Genomic DNA, 24,050 nt, shown 5'->3' on the forward strand with positions numbered 1-24,050 from the left:
CGGAGAGGATTTTTTTTCTTTCGAGCGCGCCCATGCGCACGCGCGTTCAGACCCCTGGCCTCGGGGAGTCCGCCGGCTGCGGGGTTGCGGGCCAACCGTTCTGTGGGGGGAGCCCTCTCGCAGCATCCGCCAGGTAGCTTCTTAGTCGCTTCCCCTAGCTCAAGGAGCTCCTGAGTGCACAAGCCGTACCCGTCCCTTGTCGGGAGTCCTGTCGCAGGTAACAGGCGCAGCCCATGCTTTGAGACACAGACACCCTGCCTCCTCCCCGTGCAGGAGGCCCGAGGGTGAGGGGCCCTGGGTGTAGTCGCCTCTCCCCGGCGTAGGCGGCTCCAGAGCTCTGCCTTCGACGGCAACCACAAGACCCAAGGGCTGCGTAGGGGCCTTGTTATCTTACATTCTTTTGTTGATCGCACATTCCTGAGGGTAACTAGTGTTTGTAGAGTACCTACACCTTGGGAAATTTTGTCCAAATTTAATCCACCTGCTGGCATAACCAAGCAGCGGAATACTCCGCAACACACACTCCTTTTTTAATGTATATTGCCACGCCTCCATAAGAGTTACCGAGGGAATTGACTGGAATCGCAAAGTCCTCTGGTCCAGAAGCCGTAGTCAATACCCTTTGTGCCTCAGCCTGCCTTCTAGGAAGATGTAACATTTGAAGCTGGGAAGGAGATGTTTCTTCCTGGGAGAGCACGTTTTTCCACTCATTCAACAAAAATGGATTAAGCACCTATTCCATGTCAGGTTGGGTGATTATGGAAACACAAGAGAAATCCAGACAGACTGGAGTCCTACCTCCAGGGAGCTTTCAGTCCAGTAGGGATATCAGGCCACCACCAGACTAAGGCAATGTAGAGCAATGCTACCTAAGAGAAATATACCAGGCACTTTGAGCCACCGAGGCAGGAGGATCACTTAAGGCCAGAAGTTGGAGACTGGCCGGATAACATAGCAAGACCCCATCTCTACTAAAAAACTAGCAAGGCGTGGTGGCATGTGGCCATAGTCCCAGCTATTCAAGAGGCTGAGTATCGCTTAAGCCCAGGAGTTTGAGACTGCAGGGAACCATGATTGCACCACTGCACTCCAGCTTGGGCGACAGAGCAGAACCCTGTCTCTTTAAAAAAAAAAAAAAAAAAATTTACATGTGTATGTGTGTATTTATGTGTAATGCAAGCCACATATGCAATTTTAAATTTTACATAAACAGGTAAAATTCATTTTATTTATTATTATTTACTTACTTTTTTTTTTTTTTTTTTTTTTTGCCATGTTGCCAGGCTGGTATTGAACTCTTGGCCTCAAGACATCTTCCTAAGTCAGCCTCCCAAAGTGCTGGGATTATAGGCGTGAGCCATCTCACCCAGCTATGAAATTAATTGTAATACTTTAACCCAAATATATCCAAAATATTATTCCAAGTTAGGTTAATGGAAAAATGTTTTCATTGCTTCAGCTCTACATTTTTTTTTCTTTTTTTTTTTTTTTTGAGATGGAGTCCCACTCTCTCACCAGGCTGGAGTGCAGTGGTGCCACCTCAGCTCCCTGCAACCTCTGACTCCCTGATTCAAGTGATTCTCCTGCCTCAACCTCCCAAGTAGCTGGGATTACAGGCACAACCCCTGACACCCAGCTAATTTTTGTATTTTTAGTAGAAACCGGCTTTCACCATGTTGGCCAGGATAGTCTCAACCTCCTGACCTCATGATCCACCAGCCTTGGCCTCCCAAAGTGTTGGGATTACAGGCATGAGCCACCATGCCTGGCCTCAGTTCTGCAATTTAAGTTAATTAAAATCAAATAAAATTAAAATGTTATGAGGCACTAACAAAGATACTCATTTGCAGCATTAGCTGCAATAGCAAAAGGTTGGAAACTACCCAATGTCCATTAGTAGAAATTTAGACAAATAAATGATAGTTCAGCCACACATTGGAATACCCTGCAGTTAGTAACTGTTGAGAAATGAGGGCCGGGCGCGGTGGCTCAAGCCTGTAATCCCAGCACTTTGGGAGGCCGAGACGGGCGGATGACGAGGTCAGGAGATCGAGACCATCCTGGCTAACATGGTGAAACCCCGTCTCTACTAAAAAAAAACATACAGAAAACTAGCCGGGCGAGGTGGCGGGCGCCTGTAGTCCCAGCTACTCGGTAAGGCTGAGGCAGGAGAATGGCCTAAACCCGGGAGGCGGAGCTTGCAGTGAGCTGAGATCCGGCCACTGCACTCCAGCCCGGGCGACAGAGGGAGACTCCGTCTCAAAAAAAAAAAGAGAAATGAAACAGAGTTATATTTATTAACATGACTTAATCTTAAAGCTATATTAAGAGAAAAAAGGGTAAATAACAGTGTATATAGTATATTATCACTTGTATAAGAAAAATATTTTTGGCTGGGCGCAGTGGCTCAAGCTTGTAATCCCAGCACTTTGGGAGGCCGAGGCGGGTGGATCACAAGGTCAGGAGATCACGACTATCCTGGCTAACACAGTGAAACCTCATCTCTACTAAAAATACAAAAAATTAGCCGGGCATAGTGGCAGGCGCCTGTAGTCCCAGCTACTCGGGAGGCTGAGGCAGGAGAATGGCGTGAACCCGGGAGGCGGAGCTTGTAGTGAGCCGAGATCACGCCACTGCACTCCAGCCTGGGCGACAGAGCGAGACTCCATCTCAAAAAAAAAAAAAGGAAAATATTTTTTGCCGGGCGCGGTGGCTCAAGCCTGTAATCCCAGCACTTTGGAAGGCCAAGGCAGCCGGATCATGAGGTCAGGAGATTGAGACCATCCTGGCTAATATGGTGAAACCACGTCTCTACTAAAAAATAGAATTAGCCGGGTATGGTGGTGGACGCCTGTAGTCCCAGCTACTCGGGAGGCTGAGGCAGGAGAATGGCGTGAACCCGGGAGGCGGAGCTTGCAGTGAGCCGAGATCACGCCACTGCACTCCAGCCTGGGCGACAGAGTGAGACTCTTGTCTCAAAAAAAAAAAAAAAAAAAAAGAAGAAGTTGTTTAATTACGGGGAGGATAATAGCTAAGTCATTAGAATAATTGTAAGAAACAAAATAGGCTGGGTGTGGTGGCTGACACCTGTAATCCCAACACTTTGGGAGGCTGAGGCAAATGGATTCTTTGAATCCAGGAGTTTGAGACCAGCCCGGGGAACATGGTGAAACCCCATCTCTACCAAAAGTACAAAAATTAGCCAGGTGTGGTAGCACTAGCCTGTAGTCCCAGCTACTCAGGAGGCTAAGGCAGGAGGATCACTTGAACCAGTGAAGTCGAGGCTGCAATGAGCCAATCGTGCTACTGGACTCCAACTGGGTGACAGAGTGAGGTCCTGTCTCTAAATAAATAAATAAGAATTAAAAGATATGTAAAATCCCTGGTTACTACTTTACAACCTTATTAATCCTGGATACTGTCATTACTTCTCAGGGATCCAGGGTAACTCTTCCATCCAACAGAAATTAGTCCACCCTGTTCATGTATGTTTGTCAGCCTGGAAAATTATTTCTTCCCATTAAGAAAGTTAATTCCACCCCCAGCCGTAGCTATGCAGCCACCTGAAGGCCAGAGTAGCACTCCCAGGCCCTGGGGACAAACTTGGGCTCCTTATCAGTAATGTCATTCAAAGAACCAAGTAAGCTTAGGTTGCCCCTCTGACTTTACAGTCAACTAATTAGGCCCTTCTGATACCAGCTGGACTTCCTGCGCCCCTGTCCCCAGCTGGACTTTCTGCACCCCTGTCCCCAAACGTGAGAACACCTGCAAGGCTATATATAATCCATGCAGGGCCCTGTCTCATAGTGTGGCACACTCATCACCTTCCTTTTGGGTGGCCAGGTCTCCTCATTATATGTACTCAAAGCACTTCATACTTTTCCTTCTTAAAACTGAATTTAATTTGCAATTTAATTTGAGAAAATTAAAAGTTGCAGAAAAGTTCTACAGGATAATATAACCCAGCACCTAGAATTTCCCACTGTAATCCATTTTATATCTCTTCTTTGATGACTGTAAGCTCTAGGGAGCAAGAAACCTGCCTGGATCCCCTCACACACACATATAACAACACATTGGAGCCAACGAGTGAGCCAATGGGAGCCCAGGGGCCTGACCGTGTCGTGGAGTGCAGCGCCCCCTAGAGTCAACTCTCTTTAACAAGACAAAGCTGGTGGGAGGATTTCCTTTCCTCAGGCCATCAAGAACACTGTACCTTACAGTGGACTGGTGCTAAGAAAAGGAATATAGTTCCAGTGTCAACACCCAGTCATGGACCTGGTTTGTCTCCGCAGTCAGCAGGAATAACATTCGTTGGTCCTAAATACCCTTCAAGCTAAATTGGCCACAGAGCTTGAATTCTCCCATTAGATGATCTTTGCGTTAAGATGTTAAATAATCAACCGGGCATGGTGGCTCACGCCTGTAATCCCAGCACTTTAGGAGGCTGAGGCAGGTGGATCACCTGAGGTCAGGAGTTCGAGACCAGCCTGGCCAACATGGTAAAACTCCGTCTCTACTAAAAAAAAAAAAAAATTAGCTGGGCATGGTGGTGCATGCCTGTAATCCCAGCTACTCAGGAGGCTGAGGCAGGAGAATCGCGTGAACTCCGGAGGCGGGGGTCGCAGTGAGCCGAGATCACGCCATGGCACTCCAGCCTGGGCAACAGAGTGAGACTCCATCTCAAAAAAACAAAAAATAAAAAGTAAAAGATATTAAACAATCAAGACTGTTGGGATTGAAGCATCTGGAGCTCACTACAGACTTGCTTTTAAGGACAGGTACTGGGATTAGGGAGTTGAATGTCATCCTCTGAGGCTAACCCAAGGAAACTGGTCTATGATGTGCGAAAGAGTAGCAAATAGATAAATAAGGAAATAAACATAAAGGGCCAGGTGCAGTGGCTCATGCCTGTAATCCCAGCACTTTGGAAGGCTGAGGTAGGCGGATCACTTGAGCCCAAGAGTTCGAGACCACCTAAGCAACATAGTGAGACCCTATCTCTACAAAAAGTTTTTTAAAAATTAGCCAGGCTTGGGGGTGCGTGCCTGTGTTCCCAACTACTTAGGAGGGTGAGGCGGGAGGATTGCTTGAGCCCAGGAGTTCGAGACTGCAGTGAACTGTGACTCCACCATTGCACTCCAGCCTGAGCAACAGAGCAAGACTCTGTCTCAAACAAACAAACAAAAAATCACATAAAATTAAATAAACATAGAGATTTGGGGTTTGAAAGTCCTCCTTCTCACTCATCACCTAGAAATATTCCCTGAAATAGTCCCAACCAATTGCTCTTTGTAGGCTGGTCAAGAGAAGTGGGACCCAGTGGAGATATTTGGAATAATGGGAAGTGATGGCAGTGACTGCAAATTTGCTACAAATGACTGCTCTCTCAGCAGCTCTGAGGCCGCAAGAAGGGGCCAGTGGGGTAACTCTGAGTTGTGGTGGTTGTTTGGGTTTTTTTTGGTGTTTATTTGTTTTGTTTTGTTTTGTTTTTGAGATGGAGTCTCACCTTGTCGCCCAGGCCAAAATGCAGTGGTGCAGTCTTGGCTCACTGCAACTTCTCCCTCCTGCAACTTCAAGCAATTCTCTGCCTCAGGCTCCCGAGTAGCTGAGATTACAGGCACCCTCCACCATGCCTGGCAAAGTTTTGTTATTTTTAGTAGATATAGGGTTTCACCATGTTGGTCAAGCTGGTCTTGAACTCCTGATCTCGTGATCCACCCACCTCGGCCTCCCAAAGTGCTGGGATTACAGGCGTGAGCCACCGCACCTGGCTTTTTTTTTTTTTTTTTTTTTTTTGAGACAGGATTTTGCTCTGTCGCCCAGGCTGGCATGCAGTGGGGCCATCATAACTGACTGCAGCCTCAACCTCCTGAGCTCAAGTGATCCTCCCACCTCAGCCTCCCAGACAGCTAGGACTACAGGCACATGGCACCACGCCTGGCTACTTTATTTTTTGTAGAGACAGGGTCTCACTATGTTGCCCAGGCTGGCCTTGAACTTCTGGCCGCAAGCGAGTGAGCCTCCTACTTTGGCCTGGGGAAACTCCCATAGGGGCCTCCACTGCTGTGCAGGATCTGAAGCAGATCATCTGGAGCCTGGAAGGCGTTCAGAATGAGCAGCAAGTGCAGGGTTGAGTGGAACTGAATGGAGACAGCGATCGCAGGAGGGCAGCATGCAGTTTGGGGAGCATGGAAAGAGACAGGATGCTGTGTGCTGCCAGCCAGTGCCAAGTTCCCACTGTGAGTGGATCTGTGGATCAGAGAGCCTTCTTAGCATCAGCCAGCAAAACCTCTTCCTCCTCTGATATAGTGGAAGAATCCTGAACTGTGGATTGGATCTTAGTCTTCTTTTTTTTTTTTTGAGACAGAGTCTTGCGCTATCACCGAGGCTAGAGTGCAGTGGCGTGATCTTGGCTCACTGCAACCTCCGCCTCCTGTGTTCAAGCAATTCTCCTGTCTCAGCCTCCCGAGTAGATGGAATTACAGGCACCCACTACCGTGCCCGGCTAATTTTTGTATTTTTAGTAGAGACGGGGTTTCACCATGTTGGCCAGGCTGGTCTCAAACTCCTGACCTCATGATCCACCCGCCTTGGCCTCCTAACGTGCTGGGATTACAGGCGTGAGCCACTGTACCCGGTGGATCTCAGTCTTGATCTGCCCTTTGTAGACTCAAACACATCCCTTTTCCTCTTTGAGTTCATGTTCCTCTTTTGTACAACGGAGATGATGATATCTGCCTCTCAGGATTCTTTCAAGAACTAAGGAAATGATTGATGTTGAAAGCTTTTCCTTGGGCTCTCACCCACTGTATGCATGTGAGATGATGATGATAAGTTTTGCCTGCTGCTTTCCCCTACCGTAAATCCAGTGAGCAAGTCTCTGTGGTAACACAGAGCCTCGGCTTAGCCATACCAGAAGGTGGGTTCTGCTGACCTTGCTTCAGGAAGCCCAGGCCAAATGACTTGGGACTCCATCAGTTTTCTAAACCAGTGTTTTTCACACTTTGGTTATTGTTGAAGCAAGGTGCAACAGTTCATGCCTGTAATCCCAGCGCTATGGGAAGCCAAGGCTTTGGGAAGCCAAAGCTTGAGGCCAGGAGTTAGAGACCAGCCTGGACAGCACAGTGACACCCCCTCATCCCTACCCCACCCCCACTCCCATCTCTACAAAAATGGAAATAAAAAAACAAAATAGGCCAGGCGTGGTGGCTTATGCCTGAAATTCCAGCATTTTGGGAGGCCAAGGTGGGAGGATCACTTGTGACCAGGAGCTCAAGGCCAGCCCGGGTAACACAATGAGAACCTGTCTTCACAAAAGCAAAACAAAGAAACAAAAATTAGCCAGGTGTGGTGGCATATGCCTGTAGTCCTAGCATGTGGGAGGCTGAAGTGGGAGGATGACTTGAGTTCTGGAACTCTGGAGTTCAAAGCTGCCGTGAGCTATGATGATGCCACTGCACTACCGTCTGGGGAAAAACCCTGTCTCTTTTTCTTTTTGAGACTGAATCTCACTCTTGCCAAGGCTGGGGTGCAGTGGTACAATCTCAGCTTACTGCAGCCTCCACCTCCTGGGTTCAAGTGACTCTCCTGCCTCAGCCTCCTGAATAGCTGGGATTACAGGCGCCTGCCACAATGCCCAGCTAATTTTTGTATTTTTAGTAGAGACGGGGTTTCACCATGTTGGCCAGGCTAGTCTCGAACTCTTGACCTCAGGTGACCTATCCTTCTCAGCCTCCCAAAGTGCTGGGATTACAGGCGTGAACCACTGCGCCCAGCCAAAACCCTATATCTTAAAAACAAAACAACAACAACAATAACTAATTGATGGGCCTTAATCTCAGAATTTCCAATTGAGTAGGTCTGGGGTGGGGCCCAATAATTTGCATTTGTAACGAGTTCCCACTATTTATCTAAACGGATGAAGTTCTTCTGCATCTGGCAGGCAAGGTTGGCCTCCGTTGCCCTCTGCTGGCCAGACTATAAATTTAACTGTCATGTTTCCAGAGCAGCTGAAAAGCATAAAGTTTGAGTTGGAAGGAAATAGAGTGGTCACCTGTCTGAGAACTAGGCCAGCCTACAAGCAGAAGTCGTGTTTGTCGCTACAGAGTATGCTTAAAAGGGTTTTCACATAAATTATCCTATTTAATCTTTGCAGCAATCCTGTAACATAAGCAACAGTGGCATTTTCATTTTACAAATGAGGAAAAACTAGCCCATTGTCCCACCAGTAGTAACAAATTTCCTGACGGGGGGTATGTTAAAAGTAATTCACTGTACAACCAGGAAAAGTAGAGGTTTGTCCTCATGAAGGCCAAAGAAAAGGGAACGGGGACGAGGACAATGAACAGCAGATGTACCTCCTGTAAGAGAGCTACCTGAGACCGGGCTTGGTGGCTGATGCCTGTAATCCCAGCACTTTGGGAGGCCGAGGTGGGTGGACAATCTGAGGTCAGGAGCTCAAGACCAGCCTGGCCAACATGGTGAAAACCCATCTCTACTAAAAACACAAAATTAGCCGGGCGTGGTGGTGCATACCTGTAATCCCAGCTACTCAGGAGGCTGAGGCAGGAGAATGGCGTGAACCCAGGAGGCAGAGGTTACAGTGAGCCGAGATTGCACCATTGCACTCCAGCCTGGGCAACCAGAGCGAAACTCCGTCTTAAAAAAAAAAAAAAGGAGCTACCTGATTCCACGGGGTCAGGGAAACCTACAAAGCCAAATGGCTGGATCCTCTCTCCATATGTGCTAGCTGGGGCTGACTCTTACTCCTGGGTGCCCTGTATCTCCATTTCCTATTTCAGCAGTTAGGCTCGAATGCCAGTAGAATCACCCAGGGAGCACATTACAAGTGGAGGTTCCTGGGTCCTACTTCCATGGTTCTGATTCAGTAGGTCTAGGGGAGGAGCCCAGGAATATGCATTTTGACACCTACAGGTCGGTGTTGTGGCTCACACCTGTATTCCCAGCACTTTGGGAGGCTAAAGCTGGAACCCAGGAGTTCAAGACCAGCCTGGGCAACAAAGCAAAACCCCATCTCTTCAAAAAAAAAAAGTTTGAAAAGTTAGCCAGGCATGGTGGTGCATACCTGTGGTCCCAGCTTCTTGGAAGGCTGAGGCAGGAGGATCACTTGATTTTTAATATTTATTTATTTATTTATTTTGAGACAGAGTTTCACTCTGTCGCGCAGGCTGGAGTGCAGTGGCGTGATCTCAGCTCACTGCAAGCTCCGCCTCCCGGGGTCAAGCCATTCTCCTGCCTCAGCCTCCTGAGTAGCTGGGACTACAGGTGCCCACCACCACGCCTGGCTAATTTTTTGTATTTTTAGTAGAGACTGGGTTTCACTGTGTTAGCCAGGATGGTCTCGATCTCCTGACCTTATGATCTGCCCATCTCGGCCTCCCAAAGTACTGGGATGATAGGCATGAGCCACCACGCCCAGCTTTATTTTTTTTTAAACTTACCCCCAGGTGGCCAGACGGCAGGTGGCTCACGCCTGTCATCCCAGCACTTTGGGAGGCCAAGGTGGGTGAATCACCTGAGGTCAGGAGCTCAAGACCAGCCTGACCAACATGGTGAAACCGCATCTCTACTAAAAATACAATAATTAGCTGGACGTGGTGGCACGTGCCTGTAATCCCAGCTACTTGGGAGGCTGAGGCAGGAGGATCACTTGAACCTGGGAGGCGGAGGTTGCAGTGAGCCAAGATTGGGCCACTGCACTCCAGCCTGGGTGACACAGTGAGACTCCGTCTCAAAATAAATTAATTAATTAATTAAAATTTAAAAAATCAAGTGATCCTCCTGCCTCAGCCTTCCAAGTAGCTGGGACCACAGGCACGCACCAGCCTGGGTGACAGAGAGAGACTCTGTCTCAAAAATAGATAAATAAATAAAACAAAATAAAACTTACCCCCAGGAATCCTGGTTCAGGAGATCCAGGGACCATACTTTGAGACCCCACAGTCTTCACAAAATGCTCTCTGGACACAACACAAAATGTGAAGGACTATTATTTGCCTGTGAGGGTATTCTTTCCCAGCCCCCTCTCGGTTTCTCTGCTTCTCTCACCCATTTATGTTACTGGGTTACAATAGGAACATGCTAAGATTCACTTCCCATTTGCTGTCTCCAAGCCTCAGTTTTCTCATCTATAAAATGAGATAATGCCTACCTTACTGGGCTGTAGAGTGGATAAAATGAGAAGGTATGTCTTGTGCACAGTTCCTGACTTTCAGAAGGTGTTCAATAGACATGAGTTCATCGTTCTTGCCTTCTGATTCCTAGCTTCTCGGAAAGTGGCAGTGACTAAGCTGGGCTCTTTTGGATTCCCACAGGTTTTTAAGCAACGGTCCTCAGGAGGGCCAAGGGAGTCTTATGGCGACATCTTCCCCCAGGCTCATTCCCCTGTGGAAAGATTTAAAACTCCTCCTAAATGACACCATAAATGAAAGCAAGGTAACGTATATGTAGGACATAAACACATGATAGGTTGGCTGCTACCTGTCTTACAGTCATGAGCATTTCAGAAGAGCCACAGATTGTCCTTGAGAATAGGAAGCAAACAAGGTATATTATAAAGATAGTCATCACCTTAGCAGGAGGTAGGCCATCAATTTCCATGAGTCACAGACTTCCCGCAAGGACATTTTGATAGTGGAAAGTGGACACTCTGAAGCATTGTCAGAGGAACTGACCTTCTGGAAAGAGAGTTTTTCTATTTTTTTATTTTATTTCTTTTGAGATGCAATCTCGCTCTGTCACCTAGGCTGGAGTGCAGTGGTGCAATCTTGGCTCACTGCAACCTTTGCCCCCGGGTTCAAGTGATTCTCCTGCCTCAGCCTCCCAAGTAGCTGGGACTACAGGCACATGCCACCATGCCCGGCTAATTTTTTGTATTTTTAATAGAGATGGGGTTTCACCATGTTGCCCAGGCTGGTCAGGCTGAGCTCCTGAGCTCAGGCCATCTGCTGTGTTGGCCTCCCAAAGTGCTGAGATCACAGGTGTGAGCCACCACACCTGGTTGAGAGATTTTTTAAAACAGAGGAGGAGACACCAGAGAGAACAGTTGCCAATCTCAGTTTTGCTATGGTTGGCTCTGCATAAAAGGATCCCAGGGCCAGGCGTGGTGGCTTATGCCTGTAATCTCAGCACTTTGGGAGGCCAAGGTAGGTAGATCACCTGAGCTCAGGAGTTTGAGACCACGCTGGGCAACATGGTGAAACCCCGTCTCTACTAAAAATATAAAATATTAGCCAGGTGTGGTAGACTGCACCTGTAGTTGCAGCTACTCGGGAGACTGAGGCAAGAGAATCGCATGGAACCCAGGAGGCGAAGGTTGCAATGAGCCGAAATCAGGCCACTGCACTCCAGCCTGGGGCCGCAGAGTGAGACTGTGTCTGAAAAAACAAAACAAAAAAAAAATTACAGGATCCCAGATGCATGTTTCATAGCACATGCTCTATCACCGTGGGAATATATATATATAGTATAAATGCTTGTCCTCTGTCAAATTTAAAGGCCAGATAAGGTGTCCCAAGAGTCTCACTTAGTGCAGCTTTAAGCTTCAGTAACTTAGAGCTGCACTGATGCACCGACTTTGGGAGACTCTGCTATATTCCATGTGGGTGTAAGTGATGTACTTGCCTGACTATTCTGTTAAAGATTGTGTCTTTTATGGTACATGTACCTTCTAGACGCAAGCAAGAATGTTAAAGGGGGCTGGATGCAGTAGCTCATGCCTGTAATCCCAGCACTTTGACAGGCCGAGGTGGGTGGATCACCTGAGGTCTAGAGTTCGAGACCAGCACGGCCAACATGGTGAAACTCCATCTCTACTAAATATACCAAAAATTAGCAGGGCCTGGTGGTGCGTGCCTGTAGTCCCAGCTACTTGAGAGGCTGAAGCAGGAGAATCGCTTGAACCTGGGAGGCAGAGGTTGCAGTGAGCTGAGATCACGCTACTGCACTCCAGCCTGGGCAACACAGCGATACTCCATCTGAAAAAAAAAATAAAAAGGAATGTTAGAGGGCAGGCACGGCTAACTTCATGTTGAAAAGAACATCATTTTCACCTGTGTTCACACTATAAAATTTGCATACAGAGGCTCTGCAGGGTTGTGTTCTCTCCTGCATCGGGGGATTTGTTACATGCTTGTGAAGTATAGCTGTTCCACAGGTGGTAAGTTATGCACGTGTGAGTGTAACAGGAGTAGGTCCTTCGCGTGGGAGGCATGACTTTGGGAACTCCTCCAACTGTGACTTGTGCGAGAATATATTTAGTGCCTCTGTGCCCTAGCCTCTTAGTTTATGCCACACCTCTCTCCAGCAACCTTCAGAAGACCCAAAGAATAGCCTAGTTGTGCTGAGCGACCGGTCCCAGATACTGTTCAAAGAGTCTCGCTATCCTCAAAATATGCCATGTGTATGTTATTACTTCAGTGATGCCCATTTCTTCACCTCCCTCTCTTGGGTGACATCGAGCACAAAAGAAATACAGGTAAGACTGCCTTTCTTCCCCTTCTTGGCCCGTTCTCCCAGGGCCATGCCCATATAGCTCTTAGCCCAGATTGACAAAGGAAGATATTCCCCATGAATTAATGTGGTCTGGAACCAGAAATCTCTCCTCATCCTTTCTTCAATTATAGTCCCCATGTTGAGTGGGTTGCATGGTTCCCCTGAAGTAAACCAAGGTTAGGAAAAGGGTCCTAGGCTTCCTGCCTCTACTGTATTTCCAGTTCCCATCACCAGGGGATAAAATCACTCTAGAGTCCTCCAATTCCTCCTTCACACAAAACTTGGGGAAATAAGGGAATATTCTGCACTACTGTCAGTTCTAGGCAGTTTCTTTTCTTTTCTTTTTTTTGTTTTTTTGAGACGGAGTCTCGCTTTGTCACTCAGACTGGAGTGCATTGGCTCGCTGCAACCTCTGCCTCCCGAATTCAAGCGATTCTCCTGTCTCAGCCTCCTGAGTAGCTGGAATTACAGGCGCTGGTCACCATACCCAGCTAATTTTTGTATTTTTAGTAGAGATGGGGTTTCACCATGTTGGCCAGGCTGGTCTCGAACTCCTGACCTCAGGTGATCCACCTGCCTTGGCCTCCCAAAGTGCTAGGATTACAGGTATGAGCCACCGCGCCTGGCCTAGGCAGTGTCCATCTTATTCTCTTTTAGGCTGTAGTGTGGATGAAGAGCAAAACTGAGGACATGATTGAGAAAAGAATATTCTCCATGACTGAACAATTGCCACCCATCCAGTCCATGGTCCACACAGGTTCCTTTCATATCCTCGTGGTCTACTGTGGTGACCTGATCCTGCGACTCTTTGGGGACCACTTTCGGGCATTCAAACCCCTGGGTAAAGTGCACTGCCGCTTCAACATCAGCTGCCTCTGCTATGACCCGGAAATGAAGATGCTTCTATCTGGCATCCTGGGAGCAGTGGTGACCTGGGTCATTGAGCAAAGTGGCACGGGCCTCCATATAGCCCACATGGTCTCCATGCCAGGTGATGAGCTGGTTCAGGACATCGTGCTGAATGGTCCTAATGGCTCCCTCCTGGCCCTGTGTGAGACGGTGGTGAGGGTCCTGATGCGCCAGGGCAAGGGTGAGCTGGGAGAGGTAAAGAGGTTCACGTCCACCAGCAGCGGCTCCTCCATCACCTGCTGCTTCACCTGTTTTGATCAGGGCTTTCTCTATGCTGGAAACCAAGCTGGGGAAATCCAAGTTTGGAACCTCCAGCAGGGCCATCCGCTCCATAGTTTCCAGGCCCATGACTCAGGAGTGATCTGTATCCGCAGCCGACCAGAGGCCCACACCCTGCTAACAGCTGGCAGTGACAGCCTAATCAAGGAGTGGAACCTGACTTCAGGGAGCCTGCTTCGGCGGCTAGAGCTTGGTGAGGAGCTGTACCGGCTCCAGTTTATTGACAGCATTACTTTCTTCTGCCAAACTGCCCATAGTTTTACCTTGCGCCGCCTGCCCTGCTTCTACAGCCTCTTCAATGTCTGTGGCTCTGCTCCCCAGCAGTTGCGTCGGGTCTACTGTGGAAATAACTGGTTCCGGATCCTGTGTACCACCGAGGATGGCTTGTTGCGCTTTGTGTCCCCAATAACAGGGGACCTTCTGGTTATCACCTGGCCCTTCTCAATCGTGGACCGGGCTGTGGATTGGGCCTACGACCCAGGTAAAGAGGAGCTCTTTGTAGCAACAGGCAGCTCAGAGGTTCTGGTATTTGACACAACCCGCTGCCCTTGCCCAGCCAAGTATCTTCTAGGCACCTCACCAAATTCTCAGGACTTTGTACAATGCCTGGCTTATGGGCATTTCAACTTGGGGCGGGGTCTAGAGGGACTGATCTTCTCTGGGCACCAGAGTGGTGTGATAAGAGTGCTCTCCCAGCACAGCTGTGCTCGATTAGAAAAATTCATGCACTTTGGTGCTGTACTGGCACTCTCCACGCTGTCTGGAGGGATTTTTGGTGGCCAAGGAAACTCTCTGCTCTGTTCCTATGGAATGGATGACTATGTGCATCTGTCAGAAGCTGTGCTTGATGGGGTCAAAGTACAACTGCAGCCTCTCGCCAGCATCCTCAGCAGCTGTCACCTAACACATCTGATACTCTTGCCCAAGTCTGTGGGTGCCATCACAGAGACAAACTGCCTGCGTCTCTGGAAGTTCCATAATTTTATGTCCTCTGGGTCACAGAATGGCTTGAAATTCATAGAAACGCTGCCTCTGCACCTGTGTGCCATCACATCCTTTGATGTCTGCCTCTCCTTGAGTCTTTTCGTCACAGGTTCTGCCGATGGCTCTGTTCGGATCTGGGACTTCCATGGCAGACTCATAGCCATTCTGGACTCATCACTGCACTTTGGCCCACTTTGTTTTGCAAATGACCGGGGTGACCTGCTTGTGACTTTTAACCAGAGTCTTTACCTAGTGTCCTGTTTAAAATTGCTTCCCCCAGCCCTGCTGACTCGCCTTTCCTTTATGAGCATATCAGATGAAGTACTGGAAATCCCTAAGCCTTTCATACCAAGCTTCTTCTTCTCCTTTGAGACCATGTTTGTGCCCAAGTACATCTACCTTGGAAAAGCACAACAGAAATTAGTGGGTCTGGCGAACCTTGTCAACAAGCGGGCCATTGCCTTTGACCATTCTGTGCCACATGTGATAGAAGAAGATGAGGAAGGGAGCCCAGTGTTACTGCATTCCTCCATGCATTATTCTTTGCAGGACATGGAAGATTGGACACAGATGAGTAGACGTTACCAACGCCATTATGCGCTTCCTCCCCAACTGCAACTGACTAGCTGGGATGGACTCAACCCCTATCAGATATTGCGATACTACTTTGGTCATGGGCGGGAATGGCTTTTTGCCCCTGATTGCTATATCCCCAATTCAGTGATTCGTGCCCGTCTTTGGCCAGAGGGCACCCCAATATATCTACAGTGCAACCTGCATGCACCCCAGCGGGAGCTGGAATGGGACAGGTCTCAAGAATTCTTTTTCTGGCACAGCAAGGTAAGAACTGTAAGTAATATAGAATATCCAGAGAAGGAGGATGAACACTTCCTAGAAATGAGACTTTCCAAGGATATAACCTACAGCGTCCTTACAGATGGAGCAAACCGAAGTTGGCTGGGAAGAAAGATGAGTGAAATAGCCATTAATAGCATGATTGAGACAATACTCAATATTATGGTCCATGCTTCCTTGCTGAAGTACCAGTACTGTGTTGGTGCACTAGGGCAAATCTTTGCCTCTTACCAGGTGTCTCCAGCCCTACGCTCTGAGACAGCCCGTCGGCTACTGGATGATACAACCAATTCCAACCCGCTGATCCGAGAACTAGCTTGGGAAGGGCTGAAGCGTCTAGGAATGATTACTCATCTTTTTGCCATGCCTCTGGCTCAGGGATTAATGGACAAGGATGAAAGAGTGAGGGTCAAGACTCTAAGCCTCATGGCTGAGATTGGAATCCACTCTAGGACCTCACTCTTACAGCTGATCCAGAAACAAGAGACTTTTCGGGAGATGCAGTACGTTTGTGCTTCCCTCAATTCTTCACCCCATTCCCCATTTTCCCCCTCCTTTCCTTTGCTATTTCTTCATCCCTGTTTATTAATTCTTCCTGACATTTCTTCTTTCTCATAGCCTTTGCTCATTCCTAGATGACTATTCTTGACAATCCCCTGTTCCCTCCTCCTCCTCCTCCTCTTCCTTTTTTTGAGACAGGGTCTTATTCTGTTGCCCAGGCTGGAGTATAGTGGTGCAATCTTGGCTCACTGCAACCTCTGCTTCCCAGGCTCAAGCAATCCTCCTGCCACAGCCTCCTCAGTAGCTGGGGCTACAAGCATGCACCACCACACTGGCTAATTTTTTGTAGAGACAGAGTCTCACTATATTGCCCAGACTGGTCTCAAACTCCTGAGCTCAAGCAATCTTCCTGCCACCTTGGCCTCCCAAAGTGCTAGGAGTACAGGCATGAGCCACCACACCTGGCCTGCTCACCCCTTTCTCCATTGCTTTTCCTATATGTCTGCTACCTCTTCAAGTTCCATTTTCATCCTTTTCACCTGTTTCTACAGCCTCCAATACAGATCACTCCATTCATTGTCATCTTGGCTTCCTAGATAGTTTCTTTTGTCTCAGCCATTATTTTCCATATGCCGTCTCTCTTGGCCACTTTGCCAAGCCTCCTGCCTGTTCCACAGCCATTTGGTTCTTCCCATTCTCCCTTTTGTTCCTGACTCAGCATAGTCCTTCTTCTCCTTTGACTTTCATAGGCAAGAGATGATCGGGGAGGAACCTCTAGACCATCTGCTGGGGATGCGGGCCACAGATCTCCAAATCCTTTCCACTCAAGTGGAGCAGAGATTGAATGAAAACCTGACTCTGTCACATAGAGATGAAAAGCCGGCTTTTTCTTTAGATGTCTCAAAGGCTTCTGAACTTAAATCCTTTTCCGTGAAACCTCGTACAGTTTCTGAAGAATCTGAAGTGGCCATCAAGCACAGCAAAGGCCACAGACGAGGCCGAGCAGTGGTCAAAAAGCATGGTATGTAAAGAGTAATCTGGTCCATGCCTCAGGGTCCTCAAGAGGCAGGGTAGTTAGGGTTAAAGTGGATCAAGAGATACTAGGTGGGCTGGCCAGACACAATGGCTCACGCCTGTAATCCCAGCACTTTGGGATGCCGAGGCGGGTAGATCACTCGAGGTCAGGAGCTTGAGACCAGCCCGGCCAATATGGTGAAACCCGTCTCTACTGGAAATACAAAAATTAGCCAGGCACGATGGCGGGTGACTGTAATCCCAGCTACTCGAGAGGCTGAGGTGGGAGAATCACTTGAACCCAGGAGGTGGAGGTTGCAGTGAGCCGAGATGGTGCCACTGCACTCCAGCCTGGGTGACAGAGCAAAACTCTATCTCAAAAAAAAAAAAAAAAAAGAGATACCAGGTGGGAAGACAGATAAGTGGAAAGATCTCATCATAGAAAAGACACTCTCAGATGGGGGACTAGGGGAGGGATAGCATTAGGAGAAATACCTAATGTAGACGACGGGTTGATGGGTGCAGCAAACCACCATGGCACCTGTATACCTATGTAACAAACCTGCACGTTCTGCACATGTATCCCAGAACTTAAAGTATAATTTTTTTAAAAAAGTGTATAGATAAGGAAATTATAGTGTATTCATAAAATGAAATACTACTGTGATAAAAAAAGACTGATACATGCAACAACATGGAAGAATCTCAAAAACTGTTGAAAGAAAACACAAAAGAGCACATTTTTAAATGATTCTATTTATTTGGAATTCTAAAAAAGGCAAATGAATCTACAGTCACAGAAAGCAGATCAGTTGTTGCCTAGGGCCAGGGGTTAAGGGTAGATAGATGTTGACTGGGACACTATGTAGGAGGGAATTTAGGAGGATAATAGAAATGCCTTATATCCTGATTGTAATTGCAATAGTTACAAGAGTGTATACATTTTTCAAAGTCATCAAACTGTTTGCTTAAAATGGGTATATCATATGTAAATTATACCTCAATAAAATTGATTTTTATGAAAGCAATGAAGAAATAAAAGACTTTCTAAGGAAGGATCCACTCAAACTCAGGAAGACTCTAAGGCCTAGCTCTCTAGGATTTGGCAGGAGTAGGGGGCTAGGAATAAAGCAAAGAGAATGCTTTTTTTTTCTTTTTTTCTTTTTTTTAAGGCCTCAGCTCTCTTTGTTGCTACTTCTTTTATGACAGTTCTTCTTAGCTCACACCTAATATTGGGAAAGGTTTCATTTAGCTTCCCATACTTTGCTTACCTCCACCTCTCCATTTTTCCTACAGGCCGAAAATGGTTGCGGGGTCTCAAGAAGACAAAAGAGAGAGACTCTAAACATATGATCACTGAGCCAGGCCTCTTAGAGGATGAAAGTAGGACTGAGGCTGCACGAGTTGAGATGGAGGAAGCATCCGTCCATTCCAAATGGTCTTCAAGCACCAGTGTAATAAAGCTCTCAAAAGATGTTGACTCTCAGGAGAAAGATATCTCAAAGGATCACGTTGCATTGACCCTGAAGATGCTGCGGAAAATACGTGACAAAAGAGACAAGAAAACAAGAGCTCAGAAACTCAAAAAGAAGCACAAGAAGAAGGGAAAAGAAGCCAAAGTTATAACTGAGAAACCTACACCTCCTGTAATGGGACAGCCAGTTATTAAAAAGGTTAAAATTCTAGGGCGGGGAGCCTCGGGAATATCTGGCCGCAGGTCAACTGCTGGAGATGGCTTATCATGGCGGGACAATCTATGTCGTCTTATGACCCTGAGGATATCTGGTTCCCAAACAAAAATGTCAGAAAATCTACACACTGAGCTAGTGACATTTGCTCAGGAGATGCTGGTAGATAGGCACCCCAGTTGGGAACTCTTTCAGGAGATCTGTCCCCTGTTGAAGAAAGAAAGTAAAGTTCTGCTTGAGGACCTTGATTGGGATGTAGTCCCGCCAGAGGAGAAACCAATTTTTATCCATGAAGGAGCAATTAGAGAGGACATGATACAAGGTGTGACAGAAGAGGTGATCAGACACGAAGTGATGCCAAGGGAAGAAGAACAAGCACAAAAGAAAGCAAAAGACATGCCAGGCTTGGAGGAAACCCAAGTGATTTTGAAAAAGGGCAAGAAAAAGAAAGTTATTTTTTTAGAACCAGGTGATGTAACCAAGGGAAAACAAATATCAAAGAAAGAAAAGAAGAAAACCTTTCAGAAGTCACCTAAGCAAGAGAGGAAAGCTGTCCAGCAGGAAAGAAAAGTAGGAAAAACAAAGAGGGAAATGCCCAAAGAAGAGAGGGATATGGGGGAGGAAGTGAAGGAAATGGCCACACTAGAGAAGAAAGTGGTTGAACGAGAAGAAAAACCAGTTATGATTGAGAGGACACCATCTTGGCAGGACTGGAAAAAGTCCTGGGATGAGTGGAAACAGGTCTATGGTGAGACAAGGAAATCCTGGAAGGCATGGAAGGAAGACTGGGAGAAGAGGCTTCTTCAGGAAAAGGAGAAACTACACCAGGCTGGAGAGAAGCTATCCCCGGAGGAGGAAATGCTTCAGGAGGACAAGAAGCTGAAATGGGAGGAGTGGAAACAAGTCTGGGAAAATATGTTGCCATCTGAACCCAAGGAGCAACTGTACAAGGATGCGGAAGAAGTGACTTTGGAGGAAGAAGTGTCTCGGAAGGAGGAAGAAAAAGAAGAGCAGATCACAGAAGAGCAGAGACAGATCCAAGAAGAACACAAACGGGCCAGAATACACAGGAAACAAGCCCGAGCAGAAAAAAAACGAGCCCAAGAAGAGAGGAAATTAGCACAAGAAGAAGAGAAACTTGCACAAGAAGAAAGACAGTTGGCCCAGGAAGAGAGAAAACTGGCCCAGGCGTATGTTAAAATAACGCAGGATGACAGGGAAATGGCCCAGGCAGACAGTAAGTTTGCCCAGAAAGAGGAAACACTGGCCCAAAGAGAGGAGAAGCTAAGCCAGGAGGCGGAGAAATTGGCCCAGAAAAGGAAGAAACTGTCCAAGAAATGGGTGAAAGTGGCTAGAGAAGAAGAGAAACTAGCAAAGAAAGAAGGGAAACTGGCCGAGGTAAAAAACATATTGGTTCAGAAAGTGGAAGAACTGGCCCAGAGGGAACAAAATCTGGACTGGCAAGAAAAGGAGCTGGCCCAGGAATTGGAGGAATTGGAATGGGATATGGAAGAACTGTCTTGGAAAGAAGAGGAACTGAATCAGGAAGAGGAGAAACTGATTGAGGAAAAGAAGAAACTAGCTGAGGAAGAGAAGACATTGGTCTGGCAAAGGGAGAAACTGTCTGAGGAAGAGACAAAACTGACCCAGGAAGAAGAGTTGCTGATCCAGGAAGAGGAGAAACTGGCCCAGCACAAGGAAAAAGTGCCTGAGGAAGAGGAAAGACTGGGACGGAAAAGGGAGCAATTGATTAAGAAGAAGATAAAACTGGCCCGGAAAAGGAAAAGATGGATCAACAGCATGGAAGAACTCACAAAGAACAAGATGATACTGTATCAGAAGAAGAATCTGGCGCAGGAAAAGAAGAATCTGGCCCAGGAGAAGGAAAAATTGGCTCAGAGGAAAGAAAACCTACTCTATAACAAAGAAAGACTCACCCAAAGCAGAAAGAAATTAATGCAAGTAAAGAACAAATTGGGAATGTTCAAGAAGACACTGGCTCAGGTAGCAGAGAAGCTGACACAGAAAGAGGAGACCGTGATCAAGAAGAAGGAGAAACTGACTGAAACAGAGAAAAAATTGGTCCAAGTAGAGGATAGTCTGGCCGAGAAACAGGAGAAATTGGCCCAGGAAAAAATGAAATTAGCTCTGGAGAAGGCAATGGTCCAAGGAAAGAAACGGCTCAGAGGAGAGTTGGATATTGTTAAGGAAGAAAAGGCATTGAACCTGGAAATGAAAAGACTGGCTGAGGAGAAGATGAGACTGGTTGAGGGAAAGGAAACACTGTCTAAGGGAGAGACTCCAGAAACTTCAAGACAAAGAAAAATGACTAAAGTTGAACAAGAACTACTTGAGAGGAAATTGTCACTAGAGGAGAAGATACTGCTACATGAAGACAGGATACTGGCCATGGAGGAAAGGGAAATTGCCAAAGAAAAACTGGAATTTACTAAAGGACGGAGAATATTTGTCCAGGGGCAAAGAAAGTTAGCCAAGGCTAAAAGGAAGTTGATTAAAAAAAAGGAGAGCCTTTCCAAGGAACCAGCAAAACTAAACAAAATCTTAAAGGCACTTCAAAGACTAACCAGGGATGAAAGGAAACTAACACAGGAAGAAATAAAAATGACAAAGATAAAGAGGTCACTCTTTGTTAAGGAGAGCAGACTGAGAACAGAACAGAGTAAGCTGGATATCAAAGAGTGGGATTTTTCTGAAAAACGAACAGAACTGACTAAAGATGAGAAGAAACTGGCTCGGAAGCAGAGAAAACTGGCCAAGGAAATGATGAGAATGATAAACAAAGAAGAAAAAATGACTGAGGAAGAGAGCAAATTGGCCAGAAGGCATTCAGAAGCCATACTGGATGATGAAGAGGAAGGAGGAATAGAAGAAGAAGAGGTAATCCCATTCCTTAAACGAAGGTGGAGAAAGAGGAAAGAAGCCAAGAGAGTTGACAAGCCAAAAGAAAAGTTTTCCAGTCAAGTGGATGAAGTGGAAAGTGAAGAGCATTTTTCTGAAGAAATGGAAAGCCTGTTAGATGAACTAGAGAAGCAAGAGAGTTTATCTTCTGAGGAGGAGGAGGAAAGTGAGGAAGAGGAGGAAAAGGAGAAGGAGGAGGAGGAGGAAGGGGAGGAGAAGCAAGTGGAGAAAGAAGAGGAGGAGGAGGAGAAGAAAAAAAAGGAAAAGAAGAAAGAGGAGGTTCAGGAGAAGGAAGAAGTGTTTGAGGAGAAAGAAGAAATTACGAGTGAGGAAGAGATAGAAAGTTTGAGTGATGAGGAAGAGGAAGAGGAGAGAGGCTCATTGGAAGAAGAGGTGGACAGGGAAAAAGATACCTTAAAAAAAGAAAAACTATTTAAGTTACAAGAACAAAGAAGAAAGGTCCTAAGAGAAAGGGAAAGAGTCCTTTCCATTGGAAAAGGAGTTCCTCATGTCAAAGATGGGGCTGTAAGACTAGGAGTTCTAAAAAGCCCTTTGAAGAAACTGATGTCAAGAGCTCTGGAGATGAAAGAAAAAATACCAGTGCCAGTGCCAGAGAAACAAATATCCTGGGAAGATAAAAAGGCCACAGTAGTTGAAATACCCAGGAAATTCTCAGGGACAATGGATAAAGAAAGAGAAGTGATGGGAAAATATGAACCCATACCTCCACATGTTTTGGGTACAGTTTTGGAGTCCCAAGCACAGGACTTAAAGACCCCATTTATGTCCCACATATTAAGGAGGACTGTGGAAGGTCAGGAACTCCAACACAAGTCACTAGGTGCCTGGTGGAAGTGGTTTCTGCAGCATCCACCTCTGATGGGACAGACTGAGGTACAGTTACCTCTCTCCCAAATCCCGGCTAAGGAACAACATGCAGATGAAAGCCTCTCAGATGTAGAGTGGATCCGCCATGTCCTAGAACGAATGGAAGCAGGAGAACAGCTTTCCAGGGATGATTTCCACAGACTATGCCAGCTGCTCAAAGACCTCGTCTCAAAGGGAAACTTAGAATGGCTGAATCTGGCCAAACTTGAAGCCATCGTGTACCATCACAGGCAGGCCCTGGAGTCACGAGGCACAAGGATCTCAAAACCCACTAGAGAGTCCATGAGTCCAAAATACCAGAAAGTGATTCCTCCTATAAAAGCAAAGGAAAAGGAGAGCTGGCCAAAACCTTTGGCTGTCCCCACACAAAAGTCCCCATTAGCTACCAAGAGGATTCCAGACCCAAGGGCTAAAAATTGGCATCTTCTAGGAGAGCCTTACAGAAGTGAGAGGGCACAGCAGATATCCATTGCTCACAAGAAGATGGAAATGCAATACTTTTATCCTGCCACAAGAGACATTTTTCCAAGTGCCCATGCCTCTGTGGAAAAACAAACCCTGGCACTGATGTTTCAAAGGGACTTCTGGGATTTTAAGGATAAACGCAGGTTTCCCAGATTGCCCAAATTAGAGAAGAAGATACAGCCCATTTCTAAAAAGAAGGAAGAGTTGCCTTTGTGGGAGACGTTTGTGGCACTGTACCATGTTTTGCGGATGCTGCAGCAGCGATATGCAAAAGACAGCACTGCTTGGATGGAACAGTTCTACCAGCTCATGGACCTGTACCAACTTAAGTCCCCCAGAATCCAGAAGCTGCTTCAAGAGCTGCTAATGAGAGAGGAATCTCAACCCCAAGAGATCATCTATGAAGAGGCCCTAAAAGCCACAGAGCTAGTTCCTGGGGAACGGCTGTTCTGCTGCCTGTTTTGTGGTAGTTCTCATACTCCTAGAAGTCCTCAGGAGTTTCAGGGTGTGGTACCCCTCCCTTGGCAGAACTGTGTGCGCACCATCCTTCCCGTGGGCATTGCCCGGTATGGGATCTTAGAACTTGCCTGGAAAAGCCTGCCGGAAGCTGATCTTCATCTCACCAAGGCATTGACACACACCATTGCTCCCACTTTCTAATTTGGGACTGACTGGAGGTTGGGACTTTTCATTGCCAAATGGAGAAAGGCCTGGTCACCAGGATCTAGACCTTCATCTCTCTCTCTCTCTCTCTCTCTCTCTCTTTTTTTTTTTTTTTTTTGAGATGGGGTTTCACTCTTGTTGCCCAGGCTGGAGTGCAATGACATGATCTCAGCTCACTGCAACCTCTGCCTCCTGGGTTCAAGCAAATCTCCTGCCTCAGCCTCCCGAGTAGCTGGGATTACAGGCATGAGTCACCGCGCCCAGACCTAGACCTTCATCTCTAGGCCCACACAGAGGTAGGGCCAGGTCGAAGCCCTTTCCCACCTCTGGAAACACAGCTTCTATATGTGGAATAAAGAGGAGGTTCTT

At 47.1% G+C, this 24,050-nt stretch overlaps 1 protein-coding gene across 2 annotated transcripts; it reads left to right on the top strand.

Annotated features, from left to right (window-relative positions):
- The first annotated feature begins 25 nt into the window (after positions 1 to 25).
- Positions 26 to 24,050, top strand: WDR87 (WD repeat domain 87). Of its 2 annotated transcripts, XM_023229458.1 has the most exons (6): positions 26 to 217; positions 10,338 to 10,458; positions 12,329 to 12,499; positions 13,174 to 16,046; positions 16,794 to 17,065; positions 18,355 to 24,050. In XM_023229458.1, exons 2-6 carry the CDS (start codon positions 10,378 to 10,380, stop codon positions 23,676 to 23,678), a joined length of 8,721 nt encoding a protein of 2,906 aa, XP_023085226.1. In that variant the 5' UTR covers positions 26 to 217; positions 10,338 to 10,377; the 3' UTR covers positions 23,679 to 24,050. The 2 variants fall into 2 exon arrangements, with proteins under 2 accessions (XP_023085226.1, XP_023085227.1); XM_023229459.1 differs by lacking the exon at positions 26 to 217 and having other exon boundaries at positions 10,393 to 10,458; positions 12,329 to 12,387; positions 13,152 to 16,046.

Source organism: Piliocolobus tephrosceles, chromosome 21, assembly GCF_002776525.5.
Source record: "Piliocolobus tephrosceles isolate RC106 chromosome 21, ASM277652v3, whole genome shotgun sequence".
NCBI lineage: Eukaryota > Metazoa > Chordata > Mammalia > Primates > Cercopithecidae > Piliocolobus > Piliocolobus tephrosceles.